We start from the raw sequence: 17,891 nt of genomic DNA, 5'->3' as shown, positions 1-17,891 counted from the left end.
TTTTTTTTTTTTTTTTTTTTTTTTTTTTTTTTAATCTTATTTTTCTTTCTACAACTAATGTTAATGGACTGTGGATTATCCACATTATTTTCTATTTTGTGTTTGGCACAACATAAGTGATGGTTTTTGTCAAGTGCTTTTGGCCCCTAAAGGCAGTGCAGCATGGAGTTTTAAGAGCCCAGGTCCTCAAGTTCCATGGCAGAGGGGGAACCTGTTTTCACTTTCTTGTGTATGACCCGAGCACATCACTTTCTCTTGCCTAATTGGTGTTTTTAACCTGCAAAATGGAAGAAAACAGAGCATCTAGTGTAGTATTGGGCACAGTTTGAGAACCCAGGGAGGGTTAGCTGCTGCCATTAGCTCTTGAGTTCCGCAGTGTGGAGCCCTTATCAGTGACACTGCTTTCCTGCTGGGTACTTTGTGTCATTAGTGGGTAATCTGCTCTCTCGGACAGCCCATGGCAAGCACTGAACACGAAGCACTGCCCCGACAAGTTGGACCCCTTTGGGGAAGAACTGTGAAAGCAGATTTTAGAATCTAGGCCTGAGCTGTGTGGTACTGTCACTAACTGCATGTGGCTATTTGTTTTATGTAAATAGAACCAGTAGCCCAGTTGTTCAGTTGCAGTAGCTGTATTTAAGTACTAAAGCCGCCACTCGTGGCTAGTGGCTACCACATTACATAGTGCAAATAGAGAATAGTTCTGCACTGCAGAAAGCTGTGCTGGACAGCCTTGACCCAGAACTTACTGCCAGAGAGTAGGGAGGTCAGTGCTTTGGACTGTAGTAGCAAGCACTTGGAATCTCTCGGGGATGTCTGCAGCCCTGTACTCCCCTCCCGTAGAGAGTTTTGATGTGCTGAGGGGATGGGCTGTCCCTGGGCCCCAAGTGAAATCTGCTGGGTGTTTTGGTTGAGAACTGGAATCCAGTTAACTGCTCAGGTGTGGCTTTTTTGAATTTTTGTTATTCTGATGCTTATAAAACAGTCATTGTCCGCCAGAGCATGGTGGCTCACGCCTGTAATCCCAGCACTCTGGGAGGCTGAGGCAGGATTGCTATGAGTTCGAGACCAGCCTGGACTACAGTAGTGAGTTCCAGGTCAGTCTCAACTACATAGTGAGACCCTGTCTCAAAAACCAAACCAAAACCAAAAAAAAAAACAAAAAAAACAGTCATTGTCAATTGAAAATAACTTAATAACTTTAGGAAATAAAGCGCAGAGCAGTTCGATCTTCACAATAACTTTCTGTTTTGTAAATGCTCAAAATCAGGTACATTACAGGAATATCAGAAGAGAATGAAAAAGCTGGATCAACAGTACAAGGAGAGGATCCGAAATGCAGGTGAGGCTCTTTGATGTGGAAGTGAACTATCTTCAAATGTTCCACCGCATCCTCCATGTAATGTGGCTCTAAGAGCTATTTCCCAAGTTGTGTTGCAGGTACTGTCTGGAGGGGAGGGTTTTAGGGAAGAGAGATTCCAAAGGCATAAGTTAATAAAATGGGTTCATCTCCGTTCCTGCAGCCAGTGGCATTAATGGTGGCTGCTTGCCCTCAAGTTCTTCCTGGTGCCCAAGAACAGTCTTGTATATTATTGCTCACGGCTGGCTTAGTGGCCAGTCAGAGCTGCTAATGTGGAAAGGGATTGTAGATTCCTTCACACTCATTTTATAAGTTTGTTTCTTCTGAAATTCTGTGCTCTAGGGAGGGTGTCTTCTCTTTATTTCCTTCAAGTGTTGTATAATAAGCATTGAGAGAAAAAAAGCATATCTTTACTCTGTTATACCTAGTAAATGTTTTTATTTGCATATCTGTTGGACATCCGATACTTGTAAGCACTGTAAAGTCATGAACAATTGTCTTTGACTTTAGGAAACTCATGTTTCACTGATGAAAGATATGCATATGTCTGAAGTTAACATCGTGAGTTAAATGACGAATCATGAAGAAAGGAAGATGTGGCAACTGTTTAAAGTGTGTAAACAGATTCCTGAGCTTACATGGAACTGTCCATGTTAAATTTTGAAGCCACCATCAGCCAGCATTTTGAGTGCCAGCAGGGTGCCTTTGTTTCTCCTTGTCAGAGTGGAAATAGTGTTGGATTTAAAAATAAGGTCAAGGGCCAGGGATTTAGCTCAGTGCCACTGCACCTGCCTTGCATATGCAGTTTTGATCCCTGGTACAAAAAAAAAAGGTCAAGATATGTCATGTAAAGGTGCAAGATCCTAATGATGAAAGTAACTGTATTGTATACCTAAAGTATATAAATAAATTTAATGGGAAAAAAAAAGATCTGGGTGCCACTCCCCATGTTGTTTGCCTCTTGACTTTGGATACAGCAACTCTAGCTCGCTGTCCATAAAGCTCTCATCCTCTCTACCTAGGGGGTCCAGTGTGCCCAGTGTGTGCAGACAGAAAGAAGCTGAGAGGCGTGGGGCACTGGGAGGTTGCGTGTCCCTGGTGCTACCCTCTCTCCACTCTGAGCTCCCAAGGGACATCATTATAATCGTCACCCTTCTTCCTGCAGCTCCCTTCAATAAGGTCAGGGATGTGATATTGTGGAAGGCTGTGGCCTTAAGTTCAGATCCTACCTCCATCACTTTGGGTCTGTGCCTTTAATCCGAGTTTTCATTTGTGGAGCCTTAGTTTCCCCATCTGTAGGAGGGAATACCAATTCCTCAAGGAATCAGCTTAAGATGTAAATAAGGTAAGAAAATTGATGTAAGCTGTCTTTCCCTACATTAGAACTGCAGGATCAGTATTGAGTTGTTTTTCTTAATTCGCCTCACAGACACTCCATCCTGTCCTTGTGTATGGTTCCGTAAACATTTCTTCCCTCCAGGTGAAAATGAGGAAGAGTTTCTAAATTAGTCATGACTTGAGCTTTAAAAAGCCCATTCTGTGCAGAAATAATCCACCTGCTTTGGTTGTGTCTGGTGTCTCGCTGCTTTAACTGAAACAACTGCCAGCTCTAAGTGCTAATTGGTCGTTTTGTCTTGTTGATGCTTGTGTGATTTCTGCAGTGGCGCCGGATGTCAGGTGTCTGACTTGTTCTTGGATGGTACAATCTGAAGTAGGCACAGGAGTAAGCATACTGGAATGGGTGGTGCTCAAGCTCCTATGCAGGGTGATTCCCTTGACCATAAAAGACTCCCAGGCTCGAAAATGATGAGTGGCTTGTCCCTTTTTTCAGTGAATTTTTCTCATCCAGCAACTTGTTCATTGACATCTAGTCTCTTAACCAAGGGTTCTTAGAACTCCAAAGTCTTTGGAGCATGCGGAATCTGCTTTTTTCTGAGGAATGAATGCAGGGTTTATCAGGTTTGCAGCGAAGGCTTTGGTAAACTAGGGGGTACTGCAGAGTTAGTGGCTCAGCAGTAGTCTTTGCAGACCATATGCAGCTGGCCCTGCATCACTGAGGAGAGATTAGAAGCCGCAGGCCTTTTTGGTTTGATATACTGGATGTGCAGAGGGGCTCACGGCCAGTGGAGGAAGGCTTCTAGGAAAACAGTAGGAGCTAAATAACCGGCGGGAGGATACTTTAGGATGCCTAAGAGGAGCTTGCTGAGGGAATGGATGTCCAGGAAGACCTCAGGCTGGAGACTCCATTCGACCAGGAGCTTGGAGGGTGATCAGAGAGGCCTGAGTATGTGGTTGGCAGGAGCTTCAGTGTGAGCAGAGTATGGTGCCTGTGAATAAAGCCCAAGGAAGCCCAGAACCTCTGTCCTCTGGATTCTCTGGGAGCACCCATCTTATCGGGGCCCTTCTGCAATAATTTTAAAACATCAAGGCAGACTTGCTTCAGGAGTAGTTTCTGTGTCTTTCTGACCTGTCCTGTAGTCTGCAATTACAGTGGCCCCTCAAGTTTCGACCGGCCTGACACAGGAACAACTTGGGTTAATTAGGTTAGTGGAAGATTCACCTGCCTCTCGTTATCTATAGCGTGTACCCAGGGAAGCATCCAGACCGCAGCTGTACTGATTAGTTCCCCCCCCCCCCAGTGATCAAGTTCGTAAGTCAAGGGTTCACTGGATTAGAGAGTGAGGACGAGTGAAAGAAGGGATGACTTACTTTGCCATTTGGCGGCTTAGCCCACCCCCACCTCCCCAGCAGAGCTAATTCTGTTCAGGGTCAAATTTTAGCTAGACGTGAGTATCGCTTGCGTCTTTACCTTTCTCGTGTAGCAGCCCTTTACTGATGAAAAGATTTGCTTTGTGTAGCATGCTTTAAGAAAGCAGTTACAGCTTCTAAATGAACCCTAACAGCCCTGTCTAGAAAGGTGGCATGCCTAGCGAGTCTAATTGCACTTTTTATCTCTTTCAGAACTCTTCCTCCAGCTGGAAGTAAGTACCATAGACCTTTTGGGTTTGCACCGCTCTTTCTGAGACTGGAACCTTGCTTTCCGGATCTGGCGCCTTTCCTTCTGTCTCAGAGTAGTTCGGAAGCCTTTCTTCCCATTCTGTCTGACTACCTGATACTTGGGCTCAGAGCAGAGGGTCCTCCTGTTCCAGCAACGGCAAACTGTGATGCAGACAGCCTGCTGTGGTGTGCGTGCTGTCGGTTTGCCACCGTTGATCTGTTCATTTCTTGTTGGGCAGCCTGTTTATCTGAAGGGACTAGGGGATGCTCACCTCTCCCTGCGTTTTTTTTAACTTGTAGGTCAGTTAAAGCCAGTTGGAAGTATCTCTGCAGTGTTGTGGCTTAATAATTTGATAGTGCCCCTCAACAGCAGCCCCATTCTGAATGTTTTAATGTTTTTTTTCCATTCCACAGACATCTCCATGCTGCTACTGTTTCAGCTCAGCGCTGTGGCGTAGAGATTAGGGCCAGAGTCTCGATTGCAGTCCTGCTCATGGTGGTGTGCATTTGTGGGGTACTTTTTGAGAAGGTGATAGTTTATTAGAGTCCCGTTATGGGAAACCACTTAGGTGCTAAAAATCAGTTCATTGCCCATAGTGTCAGCCTGGAGGATCACATGACCCCCAGCAGTAGCTCGCCTCAGGCCCCCTTGTTCATCACTGAGTGCACTGGTGAGGTTTAAAATAATTTTTAGTTTCAGTTCAGTGTCAGTGGTGGTTACTCCAGGGTTTAGGCACTTCATGAATGATCTACTTACTGTAGTTGTCTCTCAGCGTAAGCTGTAAGTACGATGTAAGACATTGTAAGTATCAAAATAGTAACCCATCTTGTCTGGCCTAAGTGTCAATGTAATTAATTTTGACTACAGATGCTTTATTTTTTTCCTTGAAATTGGGCCTTAAGAGGGACTATTTACTATCTTGAAGGATTTGTGTTCTATGAAAGCCGTAAGACTTAAGGACTTCCTCTCCCCGATGTCTTGAGTAGCAATGTGTGCGCTCACTGGGACACCTGTTCCCAGACACCTGCTTACCGCAAGCATGTGTGAGAACAAAGTTGTCTTCCTATTTCTAGTGAAGATATTTTCCTTGCTTTTGAGGACAGAGCTGGACTTTGAATTGCAGCCCTGGCTGCCTAGGCCATATACCCCTAGCCTGTGTTTCTCTTTTGCTCAGACTGAACAAGTGGAAAGAAATTACATTAAAGAAAAGAAAGCAGCAGTGAAAGAATTTGAAGACAAGAAGGTTGAATTGAAAGAGAACCTGATTGCTGAGCTAGAAGAAAAGAAGAAAATGATTGAAAATGAAAAGCTGACCATGGAACTGACAGGAGGTATGAAGGCCTTTAGGGTGGGGTCCAGGGAGTTCGGTGGGGCTTGGTCTGCTGCTCTAGTTACTGCCTGTGTCTCACACCTCTAGAGCAGAGCGTGGAACACAGAGCGGGCTTTGACATCACAGGTCAGAGTTCCGGGTCCACCTTCTGTTGCCTGTTTCACCCTAGTCAAGTTCTTTTAACTTCTGAGTCTTTTCTCCTCTGTGAAGTTGGGCTGATCAAACCCTATCTCACAGGATTGTGGTTAGAAATATAAATGCCTAGAATACTGACCTGTGTGTAACAGGTATTCAATAAATGTAGGCCTTTAATAGCAGTTATGAGCTTAGGCTTATGCTGTATTTAATTCCAAGTCTGCTGCCATTTGTGGCTTGATCACATTCCTGAATTACCCACATCCATCTGTGATGATGGGAATCTCTCTGCTTTGCTTTTCTCAGTCTGCCTGAAAATACAGAAAAGGCGTTACCGTGTTTTGAGTTGGCTGTGGGAACAGTGGCTTTTGGCTATACATCTGTGCTGCTAGATCCCTTCCCTCGGGTGTTTCTGTGAATGTTTCAGAAAGGGCTGATGAGATCCCAACAGGATAGCGAACCTTACCTATTCCCCCATAAAGATATTGAAGTTACACACGGCTCGGAGCCAGCTCCTCCCTAGCCTTCTAGAGTTTAGTATTCTGCATACGGGAGCTCAGCAGGTTCTAGGCAAGTTTCGGGGAGAAGCAATGTGGGCCAACTCTTCTGCTGCCATATGTAGACTGATGAATCCCAGAAGGACACAGGGAATTTTAGAACCTGCCACATACTGCAAAGCAAGTCAGCAGTGAGTCTGTTACTTGGAGATGTGGGTGGAATGCCTTCTGCATGATTTCCAAAAATTAACTTTTATAATCACATTTAGAAGGTAGTGGGGCTCTGGCATGACTAATTTTAAGAGGGTTCCATAGGAAATGTAGTGTTTTTATGGAAGACCTTGGAGCTGATTTTGAAACTAAAGGTAACCAGTTAAGATCTGTACGCTCCTCCCCCACATACCTATACAGTGTCTGCTGTGAACTAGCTTGGTGGCTTTGTTGACACAGACTTCTATCTCCAGTCCAGTGATACCCAGATGAGAATGTAATTGTTCTGGCTGGGTGTGTTGGAAGGGAGGAGTCTTGACTCCTCAAAAGAAACCTCTGATATTTCTTCATTGAAAGACTTGGCAAAAAAGGAGTGAGTTCTTTGAAAGCCTCTGAGAGCATCTTGGACATTTTTATTATAGTGAGAATGGATGCTAAGATAGCATCTCCAGACAGTGCTGTCTTGTTCTTGTTGAAATGCTTTCTAGATGCTAATACTTAGGTACCTCGTCTGGTGCCACTCTACCTGTTTGTTTCTGAATCACGCAGCAGTTTACTTCATGGTGGCTGGGACTGGCAGTGATGTCTCATTGCCCTCTGCTGAGCCACTATTAGGCCAGTGGGAAATATTATTAGTTTATAGCTGCTGCCTTTCCATCTGCAGAGAAGAATAGATCACCTCATCTGTGATTGGACTTCCTAATTATTTGACAAGCAGTAGGCATTATTTGGCCAGGAGATTTCACAGCCAGAATCTTAAGTGGGACAGGAGGCATCCTTAGTGACTTGAGACAGCCTGCCAGGGTAGAAAAGACAAATAAATGCAGTGAAATCATTTGTAATGTGAAAAAAAAAATAGATTGCTGAAGTGTTTAAAGCTAGCCGTGGGTATTAAAGGTGCTGATGTCCTCCTTCAAGCCATTTGGTACTCTTGGTATGGAGAGCACTGCCACGGTAATGATAGCGTATGGAAAGAAAAGGCACTGGAGCTGGAAGGATAATTAGCATTTCCACAGATGGTGCTGCTATGGTGCTGGATTAAAGGTCTGATTTCATTCCTCCAATTGAGTGACTGACTTCACCTTTGTGTGGATTGATGCCCAGTACTGATGTTGCCCAGCTCTGCCCAGAAAAGATCTCTCTTAAAATGTCCCTTACTGAGTCAACATGAAGACCTCTTTTTAAAGTGAAAGCCGAATAAGAGGCTGATGAAAAGCTTAGTTCAGAGGACCCTTTAGAAATAAGTGTGTCTGACATGCTGGTGTGTTGTCTGAATGGAAAGCATTTGCACACCTCTGTGGGAATTAGCTGGGTGTGCTCGTCAGCACCCTCACTTCCCATGGAGAGCTGAGCTGTGCAAGGGGCTGTGTGTGCCATAGGAGAGAGGTCAGAGTTTGTGTAGCTTTCATGCCTCGGTGGGTCCCCTGGAGTCTTGATGAAAGGCAGACTGTTTCAGAGGGTCTTGGGTGAAGGCATTTCTAACCTCCTTCAGGGGTTGTGGGCCAGATCACACTTCGAGTAGGGAGGTTGTAGATAGAATTGTCTGAGTGTGATTTTTCTCTCTGTTGCTGTAGCCAATATTGTAAATAACCTAAATAATCAGTGAGAGCCTAGTGAGCTTTCAAATGTTGGGAGCTTTCTCATTAATTGATTTTCCTTGTTGCTAGAGTAGCCACCTTTTCTATTCTAGCAGCTTGCTAACTGCCACTTCATTTTCTGTTGTAAATTCTCTCTTACCAAGGGACCCTGTGGAAGCTACTCATGACCTCAATAAAGCCTGTGAGCTTCTTTTAGAAAACACTAGATTCATAGCTGGCGCTGTGGGTCATTATAATGTCAAAATAGAAGTCTGTTTCCTGAGCACTTAACATGGAACTAGGTATTGTACAAAAATATTAGTGCTCCTTCTTCAGGTGGACAGCTGGAGGAGAACCTTCGCTTGTCGTAATCTAGTTGGGGTGGATTTCCTCTTTCGGCAAGGGGATGATGGAACTACTACTAGGGACTGGTTGAGGATAAGATGGTGCAGTGCCTGTACTGAGTGTTGGAAAATGGTGTGCAGAGGAAACACTGTGGACTTGGGAAGTGTAACCCTGTTCTGCAGTTCTCCTTGATTTTGGATGTTGCTACCCTGAGTTTACAGACAGCAGAGCAGAGTCAGAGAAGCAGAGCCATTTGACCCAGGTTCCCCAATGAGTTAGGTCGTACTTATGCCAGAATGTATCTGATACTAGGCATGTTCTCTTAAACACATTATACAAAGCCTCCTGATAACACGGGGACTTGTGCCATTGTCACAGAATTAGGCTGAGGGGTAAGGTCTGTGTTCTCAAAGAGTTTGTATTTTGATATTCACAAAGTGCACATAACTTCCTTGCCTTCCCCAGTGTTGAGATAGAGGTTCCCACATGAGGGCACAGATTTGCCAGGCTTGTTAACAGTGACTTCAGAACCTCAAGGTATGTTGTGGTCATACTAGATAGGGAGCAGTGAGTCTCACATGGGGACTTAGCACATCAAGGAGGACCGTGGAGTCACAGAAATACATGGGGAGAGAGAGCGGGCAGGCTTCCCTATACTGACATTGTGGAATCCAGGCCCTTCACTGTGGTTGAGGGAAAGAGAGGAGGGCTTGATGGGTTCCTTTTGGATGCTGTCCCTTGATTGTTGGCAACTTTGGCATAATGGAGTTTGATCCTTTCATTCCTGCCCTGATTTGGCCTCCAAAGACCTCACCTTGGTTCTTGTTCCATACTCCTGCTTCCTGTTGTTTTTTTAAAGAGATTTTATTATTTTTTTTGAAGCAAAACATTTACTGGTACATTTCAGATACACAGTGCTAACACTCAGCATGGGGAGTTTGCCTCTATACGTGACACCTCACCTCTTTCCTTTTTCCATTCCTCCCGTTGGCACCCCTCCCTTCCCTACACACAAAAGCTTTGCTTCCATTTTTTCCCTTCTGTTTTCACATTTTCATCTCCCTCCTTCCTCCCTCCCTCCCTCCCTCTCTCCCTTCCTCCCTCACCCCTCCCTTGTTTCCCTTCTCATTTGAACATTTTCTTCCTGTTTTTCCATAGCTGTTGTACATTTTGGTCCTTATTTGCACTTTTGGTTTCTCAGATCAGAGAAATAATGCCATATTTAAACATGTGCCCGATTTATTTCACTTAGGAGTGTGGTCTCAAGGTGCATCCATTTAGCTAGCCGTGTCTCAAGCTCGCCCTTCTTCATTCCTGCCTTCTGTGTTTGGTCACCCTTGAAGTGTGGATTTGTGGCACCATAGGTGAGCCTGGCAGCCCACTAGAGAGGGATGTGGGATGGGGGGTGTGGGCCCTGCTGTGGTTTTCGGTCCAGCTCTGTTTTGCACTGACTCTACTTTAGAGACCTGTGGTTGCCAATCTGCTTCAGGTCTACTCTCCAGCAGATTTTCTTTTTACACGTGTCCTATTAAGGTGCTCCGCTGAAGCCAGGTGTGGTGGCACATGCCAGCACTCTGGAGGCTGAGGCAGGAGGATTGCTAATTTCAGCCCGGCTGGGCAACTTACTGACTTGTCTCAAAAAAACTAAAAAAAAAAAAAAAAAAAAAAAAAAAAAAAAAAAAAAAAAAAAAAAAAAAAAAAAAAAAAAAAAAAAAAATGCTTCTTAGAATCATTGCAAGTCTTATTTCCCAATAGCTAAGCAGTTATCAGCTTTTTAAATTTGTTTGTTTGTTTGTTTTTGGTACTGGGGATTGAACTTGGGCCCTTGCGCTTACGAGGCAGGTGGTGGAATCACTGAGCTAAATCCCCGGCCCTTAAATTTGGTTTTTAATTGACACATAATTATACATTTATGGACTACAGGGATATTTTAATACATTATCTGCTTTGTGTAGTCATTAGACTGGGCTGTTAGCATATTGATCTACTTCTGTATTTATTATTTCTTTGGGGTGATTACATTCACATTCTTATGTTCTGGTAACTGTTTTGATACACTGAACACAATACTGTTAACCACAGTCACCTTGCTGTGTAATAGAACCCCAGGACTTACACTTTCCAACCTCACTGGAACTTTGCTTTGTAACGGTTAATCTCTCCTTGTCCTATTTCTCCCCCAACTTTCCAGCCTCTGGGTGCCACTGTCTTATCCTCTATATCTTCAGGGTCAGCTTTTCTAGATTCCATGTAAGAGTGAGATTATGCTTGAGCTTATTCTAATGGTTAGAGTATATTAAAATTAAGCTTTACTTCACTTGAACCCTGTAAGCAGGTGAGCTGTTGGAGGAAGTTAAGGACTAGGCCCAAGAAAGTGGAGAACAAAGTCTTGGCAGTAATTGGTAATTGCTTGTTGATTGCAGGCAATTGATGTTGTCATGGTTCTCCTACAGGCATGTTCTCTGTTGACTGCCTAGCATTGGTTCAGCCTGCATTCCCAGTTCTTAGAGGGTAAACCAGGTGCTGCTTGGGAGTGGGCACCTGTATCTCAGGTGTCCTGGGGCCTGCACTATTACAGGACATACGTGAGGTGGTTTGGAGAGGAGCTGGAGACCTTGTCCATTGTTCTCTCACATAAACCCTCCCAAGTCTGCTGTAGTTGTTTATTCAGTGCATCTTGCAGATTGTGTCCCCGCTGAAGCAAATCTTTCAAGAGCCCTATGGGGGATGGGGGTTTAGCTCAGTGGTTCCGCCACCTGCCTTGCAAGCACAAGGACCTGAGATTGATCCCCAGTACCAAAAAAAAAAAAAAAAAGTCCTATGGTTCAGAGAGCCTAACTTAAGCCATTTAGAGGACTTTGGGATTGGTACACAACATCTGAGAGGAATGCTGACTTAATTCTGTGCTCAGGTACCTTCTCCAGGGTTGTCACACTGCAGGGTCTGAGCTTTGAATTCAGTTCTGGGAGTTTAATTTTTGTGAGTGTGTCCAGATTGAGTTCTGTGGGACTGTTAGTGGCCAAACGCACAGGAGTCGGATGTTACAAAGTCAGCAGCCTAGCTGTTGTGGACAGTGAGTGATAGAACTGTCAGGCCGACTTGGATGCAGGTGGTTAGGCTAGCCCCACCCCTCCTTGGAAAATCTGCCAACAAAGCCAGCCAGCCAAACCTGCAGTTGAAGCAAGGTGGATAATCTTAGGTACGGTGTGGTCCTGAGGCTGTGCTCAGGCTGGTCTTCCCCCTTAATCACTTCTTCCAAGGGGGCCACTGGCCAGGTTCTTTGTCTCCTAAGTGGCGGTGGAAGCTTGCTGATGTATTTTAGGAGCTTCCTCAGAGCTCTTGCTTCTACAGAAGTAGTCCTTTGGATAGAAGTCACCACGTTATTCCTGTGACCAGGCTAATAAAATGGATTGGTTTTTCACTACTTTTAAGAAAATTTGATTACATTTTCTGATTTATAAGTGTGTAGTTAGGACTTTTCAGTTTAGCAGCTTGGCTGGTTTTGGTACTCTTAGGTCCTCTCAGGCACATCTTTACTTGGCTTTCTCCCGTTATGTGCTGCCCACGTGCCCTGCCCACATGCCCATCCCCGTGTTGGCACTCAGCTGCTTCGGTGACTAGAACATTCTGCAGTGTTCATAGGGTGCTGCTGCTTCTCAGGTGCTGTCTTGGGTTAGGTAAACTCCTTTCACACTTTGGTTGCCACATTCTGTATGTTGCAATGTAGCACAGTTGATAGCAGCTGCCAAATAGGATTCAGCTTTTGCACAGCTTTTTCACCTTGTTCTTTTATAAGGATCTTTGTCTAGTGTTTTCCTCCCTGAAAGCATGAAAAGAAAAGCCAGTCTCAGTTGCGCTTTGTTAGGCCAAGCCCATGTGCCATCTCTGTAACCCTCACAGCACCCATGAGCACACTCTGAGAGATGAGGAAGCCTGAGACACAGCAATTCCAGAGCCTGCCTTAGATTACTCAGCTGCTATAGGGAGCCCGGCCTGTTGGTGTCATGCCCATGCTTACCACGCCATTAGTCCCTAGCCATTAGTGAGGGGAGAGAGTAGGGATTTCTTGTAGGGAGAAGACTTCCACCCTCTTCCCAGTGGTGTGTGTCGTCTTCTACCCTTACTTCCAAGTCACCTTTACAAATAGTCAAGTATTTATTAGGTGTGTGGTTCTTCTTTTACCTCATAGGAAAAAAAAAATCAGTATTCACGTCTGTTCTAAGAGCAACATGAGACATCGTCTTAGTTTGTGTAATGCACTTGTTATGTGCTTTTAAGATCCTGCGCGTTCTTGTGGTGGAGTCCTGCAACTCTGTCCTGCTTGCTTTGCTGCTAAGTGTGCATAATCACAAATTAAGTTTGTCTTGTGATCAGCTTGGCTTCGTCTGGCTCTTAAAAACTTTGTACTGGAGTAAGGATGCATTTCATGCTGTGGTGGAATTGCACACCCAACATCCAGTGGGGGAATGTTAAAATAGGGTGGCACTTGGTGCAGTGGAGGGTGGCACATGTGCCCTGGTTACTCAAGGTAGGATGAGCCTCTGCTGTGGCAGCTGTCACAGAAAGGGGAATATTGAGCAGACTCTCAAAAAAATCTTTTGTAGGCATTTGCTGGGCACTAAAGAGGAGGCTCGGCAGAGAGAACAGTGCACAAAGGGTTGATGACCTGAAAGTATGGTGTCTTTGGGTAACAGAAGAGCTAAAAGCTTGCACAGTGTGTGAATGAAGGAGAAGTAAGGATGAATAGAACAGAGGCTTGACTTTCCTTCTGTAGAAGGCAGTAAACCTATTGAAAAGTGAACAGTATGCAAAGTGACTTGATATCTGACTTAGGAGATCACTTTGAGGGAGGGGAGGATGTACTTGCTATGGCAGAGACCACGGATGGGCATGGCACGGTGTCATTGAAAAGGTGAGGACCCGTGGCTGAGGCAGACTTGCCATTATGTGGTGACTTTGATGCCTGGGTGAAGGAAGATGAGTCACGGGAAGGATTTCGTTCAAGCACTGAAGGGAGTCAGATTCAGTGCCCTGAGATGCAGAAGAGGCAGCTTTGGGTGGGGAGTGGTAGGAGAAGGAGAAATGAGTTTGCCAGGAGAGTGTGGATTGTCGTCCAGAGGGCTGGTAGACTGGGGAGTGGGGAGTAGACATTCAGTGGGGTACAGCCTGAGGACTGAGTGGACACCAGAGATCACCAGGAATAAGGAGCAGGTTGGCCAGAAAGGACCCCAAAGGGCAAATCAGAGATTTGCGTGGCTGTTGGAGGAGAGCCTCCAAGGTGGGGGGAGTCTGTGGCGGTGTTTGGCTGCAGAGAGAAGTCAAATGGGTGAAAAGAGGCTTTATTGTGTGTTTTCATTGTATCATTCTTGAAGTCAAGTAGCTACAAAAGGTTAGAAAGGAGTCTGAGTTTAAAATTGAAAACTCTGTGTTAAAATGTGAGCACCAAGGCCAGTGGCCTGCAAAAGAGCCTTTTGTACCAGTGGGCTTTAGGCCCCACCTCCGTGGAAACAATGGAAATTAGTCAAGTGAGATGACCGTGCAGTTCCTTTCAGTGCCAAAAGCCTGGCTTCTTAATTTGAGGTGAAGGAGGAATAGCCACTAGTTTTTAGGGTGCTGTTCTGTTATCTCCCACAGCCTTAGTCTTAGGGGGTTGGATTTCTGAGAAGGGTGTGTGGCTGCCTAGCTGAGGTGATTTGAATATTGTAAGCATAGACCCTTTCTCATCTATAATTGGCATCTGGCTTGGACTTTGTATGGACCAAACATGCCCAATAAAACAGTTTTGGTTGGGTGATGATGAAGCAGATATTCTTGCACTGTAGGAATTCTTACTCCAAGTGGGAGCTGGACAGATTTACCCATTCCATTCTTGCCACAGATTCTATGGAAGTGAAACCCATCATGACCAGAAAGTTGCGGAGGCGACCAAATGATCCTGTCCCCATCCCAGACAAGAGGAGAAAGCCTGCTCCTGATATCCATTTGTGTCATGCTTTAATCACTTTGTTTTCCTTAAGACAACCGAGTCCTTTATTGTTTGTCTGATAGGGCAGTGATGGCGAACCTTTTAGAGCTTTCGATAATAAACAGACTGCTGCAGCACGTGTCATAGGTTTGCCACCATTGTGATAGAGTGTACGTAATTATCCTACAGAAGATAGTTACATTTGATGGGAAAACATATGTAAAATATTTGTCAGTGGAACAGAGGTTGGTCATTTGTTACTGGAGTTCTCCATTGCTACTGCTTTTAGTGGGAAAATTTACAGAAAGTGGTTATTTGGAAAGTACTTTCTGTTGGACATTAGACCTTTTCAAAGTTTAGAGCAAACTCAAAAGTTGATGTGCCTTAATTTTTCCACCAGTAAAACAAAGTAATATCTGCTTTTGTGCATTTCATATACTGCATTGGAAACTGAATTGGAAACTGTTCTTAAAGCAAGTGAGATTTTAAAAGTAGCTCTTTGATAATAAAAAACAGACAGTGGGAGTGGGACACATGGAGAGATGCATCCTTCTTAGGAGATAATAAATAGCTGTTTGTTTTGAATGGTTCACTTTGTTGACCACTGGAAAAAGATACAATGTCACCTTTGTAACTGAGGATTTAAGTTGCCTTAGAAGACTAACCTTACCAGTGTGTGTGTGTGTTTGAAGTCTTCAGATCTTTGGAACAAGGCAAGGGCACTTTATAAATGCAGGGTGAAATTGTTACTTTACTATTTTCTGTGCTCTCACTATTATGATATTGTAGCTACCCGGGGAACTTCATTGTAGCAGTTTATAAGGTGGGGATTGTGAATTCTTTTATATACGTGGTCACCATGACATCTAGTTGGAGAATCAACTTTCTTACAAGCAAGTCATTATAAAAAATACCATTTAACATATTCATGCTTTGTCATTTCTAAAATATTTGTACCATTTTGTTGATTTGTGTTTCCTTGGGAACCATATTTCCAGATACATTCCTTTAACTCTCAACACCTCAGCTAAACTATTTGTTAACTGATGAGCAGATCATGGAGGATCTGAGAACATTAAATAAGGTACAGTTTGATTTTTAAAAATTGATTTGAAAGGGCAGGCTTAACATGGTTTTCTGGTTCAGTTTATGTACATGTTAACTTGTTACACCGTTGTGATACTTGTGACACCTGAAGTTGCATCTGAAATGCTTTGCTCTAAGATTTTTTGTTGTTGTTCTTTCTACAGCTTAAGTCACCCAAGAGACCAGGTAAGTGCATAATGTTGGTATTTGTGTAGTCCTTTTGTCATGTTGTTGGAAAAGCATGTGAATACCTGTCAGGGAGTTGTAATTTTCAAAAGTAAACTAAATATTCAGTTGCTTACATCATGGAAACTGAAAGGAACCTTTAATATTACTCCTGTTTTTAATTTTCTTTAAGCCCCACTATGTTATTTTTGTCTTGTTCTTAGGATTTATTGTAAAAGAGACACTTGATTGGCTGTTCAAAGTTTCCCTTTGCGCAGGCGCAAGGTTCCAGTGCATATCCAGTTTTAAAAATTAAACCACAGGATTTTTCAGTCTTACTCCCTTTCTAGAGCTAAGTGCTAGCCATTACTGTTTGCGTGGCTTTTCGTGGCCTGGCTCTGAGTCCTCACAGGCTGCTCTGAGTTCCAGTTTATAGAAGAGGCCAAGGCCATCTTGGTGTTCACAGTGGTTCCTTCCAGAGTAGCACTTGGCAGTCAGTGCTAACTGCAAACTAAAATTCCAAATTGGTAATGTCTTTTGTTATCCTGAGCCCTGGGATTACTCACACATCCCTGTACTTACTGAGTTTTGTGGAAGAAAAACAGGAATCTTCTTTCTCTAGCTAATATCCTGTGAACTGCCATAGTCCTCAGAGAAGTCCTGAGCTGATGAGGCACCATGAAGAGGAAGTATATAAATTTAATGTGAACCTACCTTAGTTCTAGCAGTGATTGCATTTTAAGAGCATTTCATAGTACTTGCCCTTTTGGGCTTTTGATGATCACTGGGGTATTAACTCTATTGTGAATGACCTTATAGATTTGTACATTTGACCTTCACCTTCCCAAGCGTCAGGTTTCTCCTCTGTTTGATGAGGTTAATCTGTGTTTTGCCTGCCTCATAGGATTGTTTGAAGATCAAGTTAGAAGAAATGTACAAGAATTTAGTAGTGTGCTATGCCAATTTGGTGTCTCTGCTAAGTTTGGCAAAACATAGCGACCTCCCAGGCGCAAGGGACCCAGCCCACACAGGCTGAGTAGTAGCCGTGCATTCCCACTGTGAGGACTGGGTGGCCGTGGTTATTGCCACGGTGTCTCAGTTGAGGCGTGTTAACGCTTGGGCTGAAGTGTCTCTTACCTTCCTCCAGCATCCCCATCTTCTCCTGAACACTTGCCTGCCACACCTGCGGAGTCTCCAGCCCAGAGACTGGAGGCTCGGATAGAAGATGGCAAGCTGTACTATGATAAAAGATGGTAAGTTATGAGGAAAGATGGCTGCTTTTAAGAGTCTGCCCAGAGCCACTTGGAAGGGGAGGGCTGGGGCTATCTAGAATTGTTATCTCAGAGTGTGGCTGCTGCTTAACTTATATTTTAAAATGAGATTTCACTTTAGTATTGTGCATCAGCCGTCATTTGATGGGTACCTTTCTTTGTTAGGCTTCTGAAAAGTGTTTCCCAGGGTGGGTTCTGTGGGTGGTGGCCCCATGCCCTCTCTGCTCCTGTCACTGTATTAGAATTTGCAGGCTGTTGTGTTTTGCGGTGCCTCTGCCCAGCAGTGCCAGGGTACATGTCCTGTACCCCCCATTAACTGTGCTCCTTTGTGCTAAAATTCATAGGTGTTCTGCAGATAAAAGGATTCAGTTTAGGGGATGGTCCTGTTAATTAAAATAAATGGCTTCCCTTCTTATAATTCTCTTTAGGTCTTCTGATATGTTGATGTGCACCATGAATTCCTAAGATGTAGTTAGGGTTTTTTTTTTATTTGACATCTCTACCCTTTTCTCCTGCATTATCCAGCTCCAAGAGTGTTCTAGGAAACTTACTTGGGGAATTATATCCTAAAACATGACTTGTTTAGATTGAGGTCTGCTTAAAATTTTTTTTTTTTTTTGTACCAGGGATCGAACTCTGGTCCTGTGCTTGCAAGGCAGGAAGTGTCACCACTGAGCTATATACCTGGCCCATTGCTTGAAATTTTTAGACTGCCAATGTTTTTCATTGGAAAAGAAATGGCAAAACAATAGGGAAAAACCTTAAAAGCTCATACATTTATTCATTCAACAAACATTTATTGCTTTGTGTGTTAGGTATTCTTCTAAGTATTAAATCACCATGGGTCCTGCCATATTTGCACAGCTCTTAATTCTGATGCACTATTTCTTTCCATTTGTAGTCCTTTACAGGCCTGCCCTTAACCTTTTTTTTTTTTTTTTTTTTTTTTTTT

General features: G+C 44.0%; 1 protein-coding gene across 1 annotated transcript in view; it reads left to right on the top strand.

Annotated features, from left to right (window-relative positions):
• The window catches only part of Suds3 (SDS3 homolog, SIN3A corepressor complex component), a 40,672-nt gene that overhangs the window by 8,905 nt on the left and 13,876 nt on the right, over positions 1-17,891 (top strand). The window contains exons 4-10 of the mRNA XM_010604081.3: positions 1,271-1,342; positions 4,322-4,341; positions 5,533-5,689; positions 14,331-14,426; positions 15,440-15,501; positions 15,668-15,689; positions 16,816-16,921. Coding sequence (XP_010602383.1) covers positions 1,271-1,342; positions 4,322-4,341; positions 5,533-5,689; positions 14,331-14,426; positions 15,440-15,501; positions 15,668-15,689; positions 16,816-16,921 — 535 coding nt within the window. The remainder of the gene's footprint in view (positions 1-1,270; positions 1,343-4,321; positions 4,342-5,532; positions 5,690-14,330; positions 14,427-15,439; positions 15,502-15,667; positions 15,690-16,815; positions 16,922-17,891) is intronic.

This window comes from Fukomys damarensis, unplaced genomic scaffold (assembly GCF_012274545.1).
Source record: "Fukomys damarensis isolate Sample0158 unplaced genomic scaffold, DMR_v1.0_HiC HiC_scaffold_12, whole genome shotgun sequence".
NCBI classification, from domain to species: domain Eukaryota; kingdom Metazoa; phylum Chordata; class Mammalia; order Rodentia; family Bathyergidae; genus Fukomys; species Fukomys damarensis.
The sequence above is the reverse complement of the archived record's forward strand: the minus strand, read 5'-3'. Positions and strand labels throughout refer to the sequence as shown.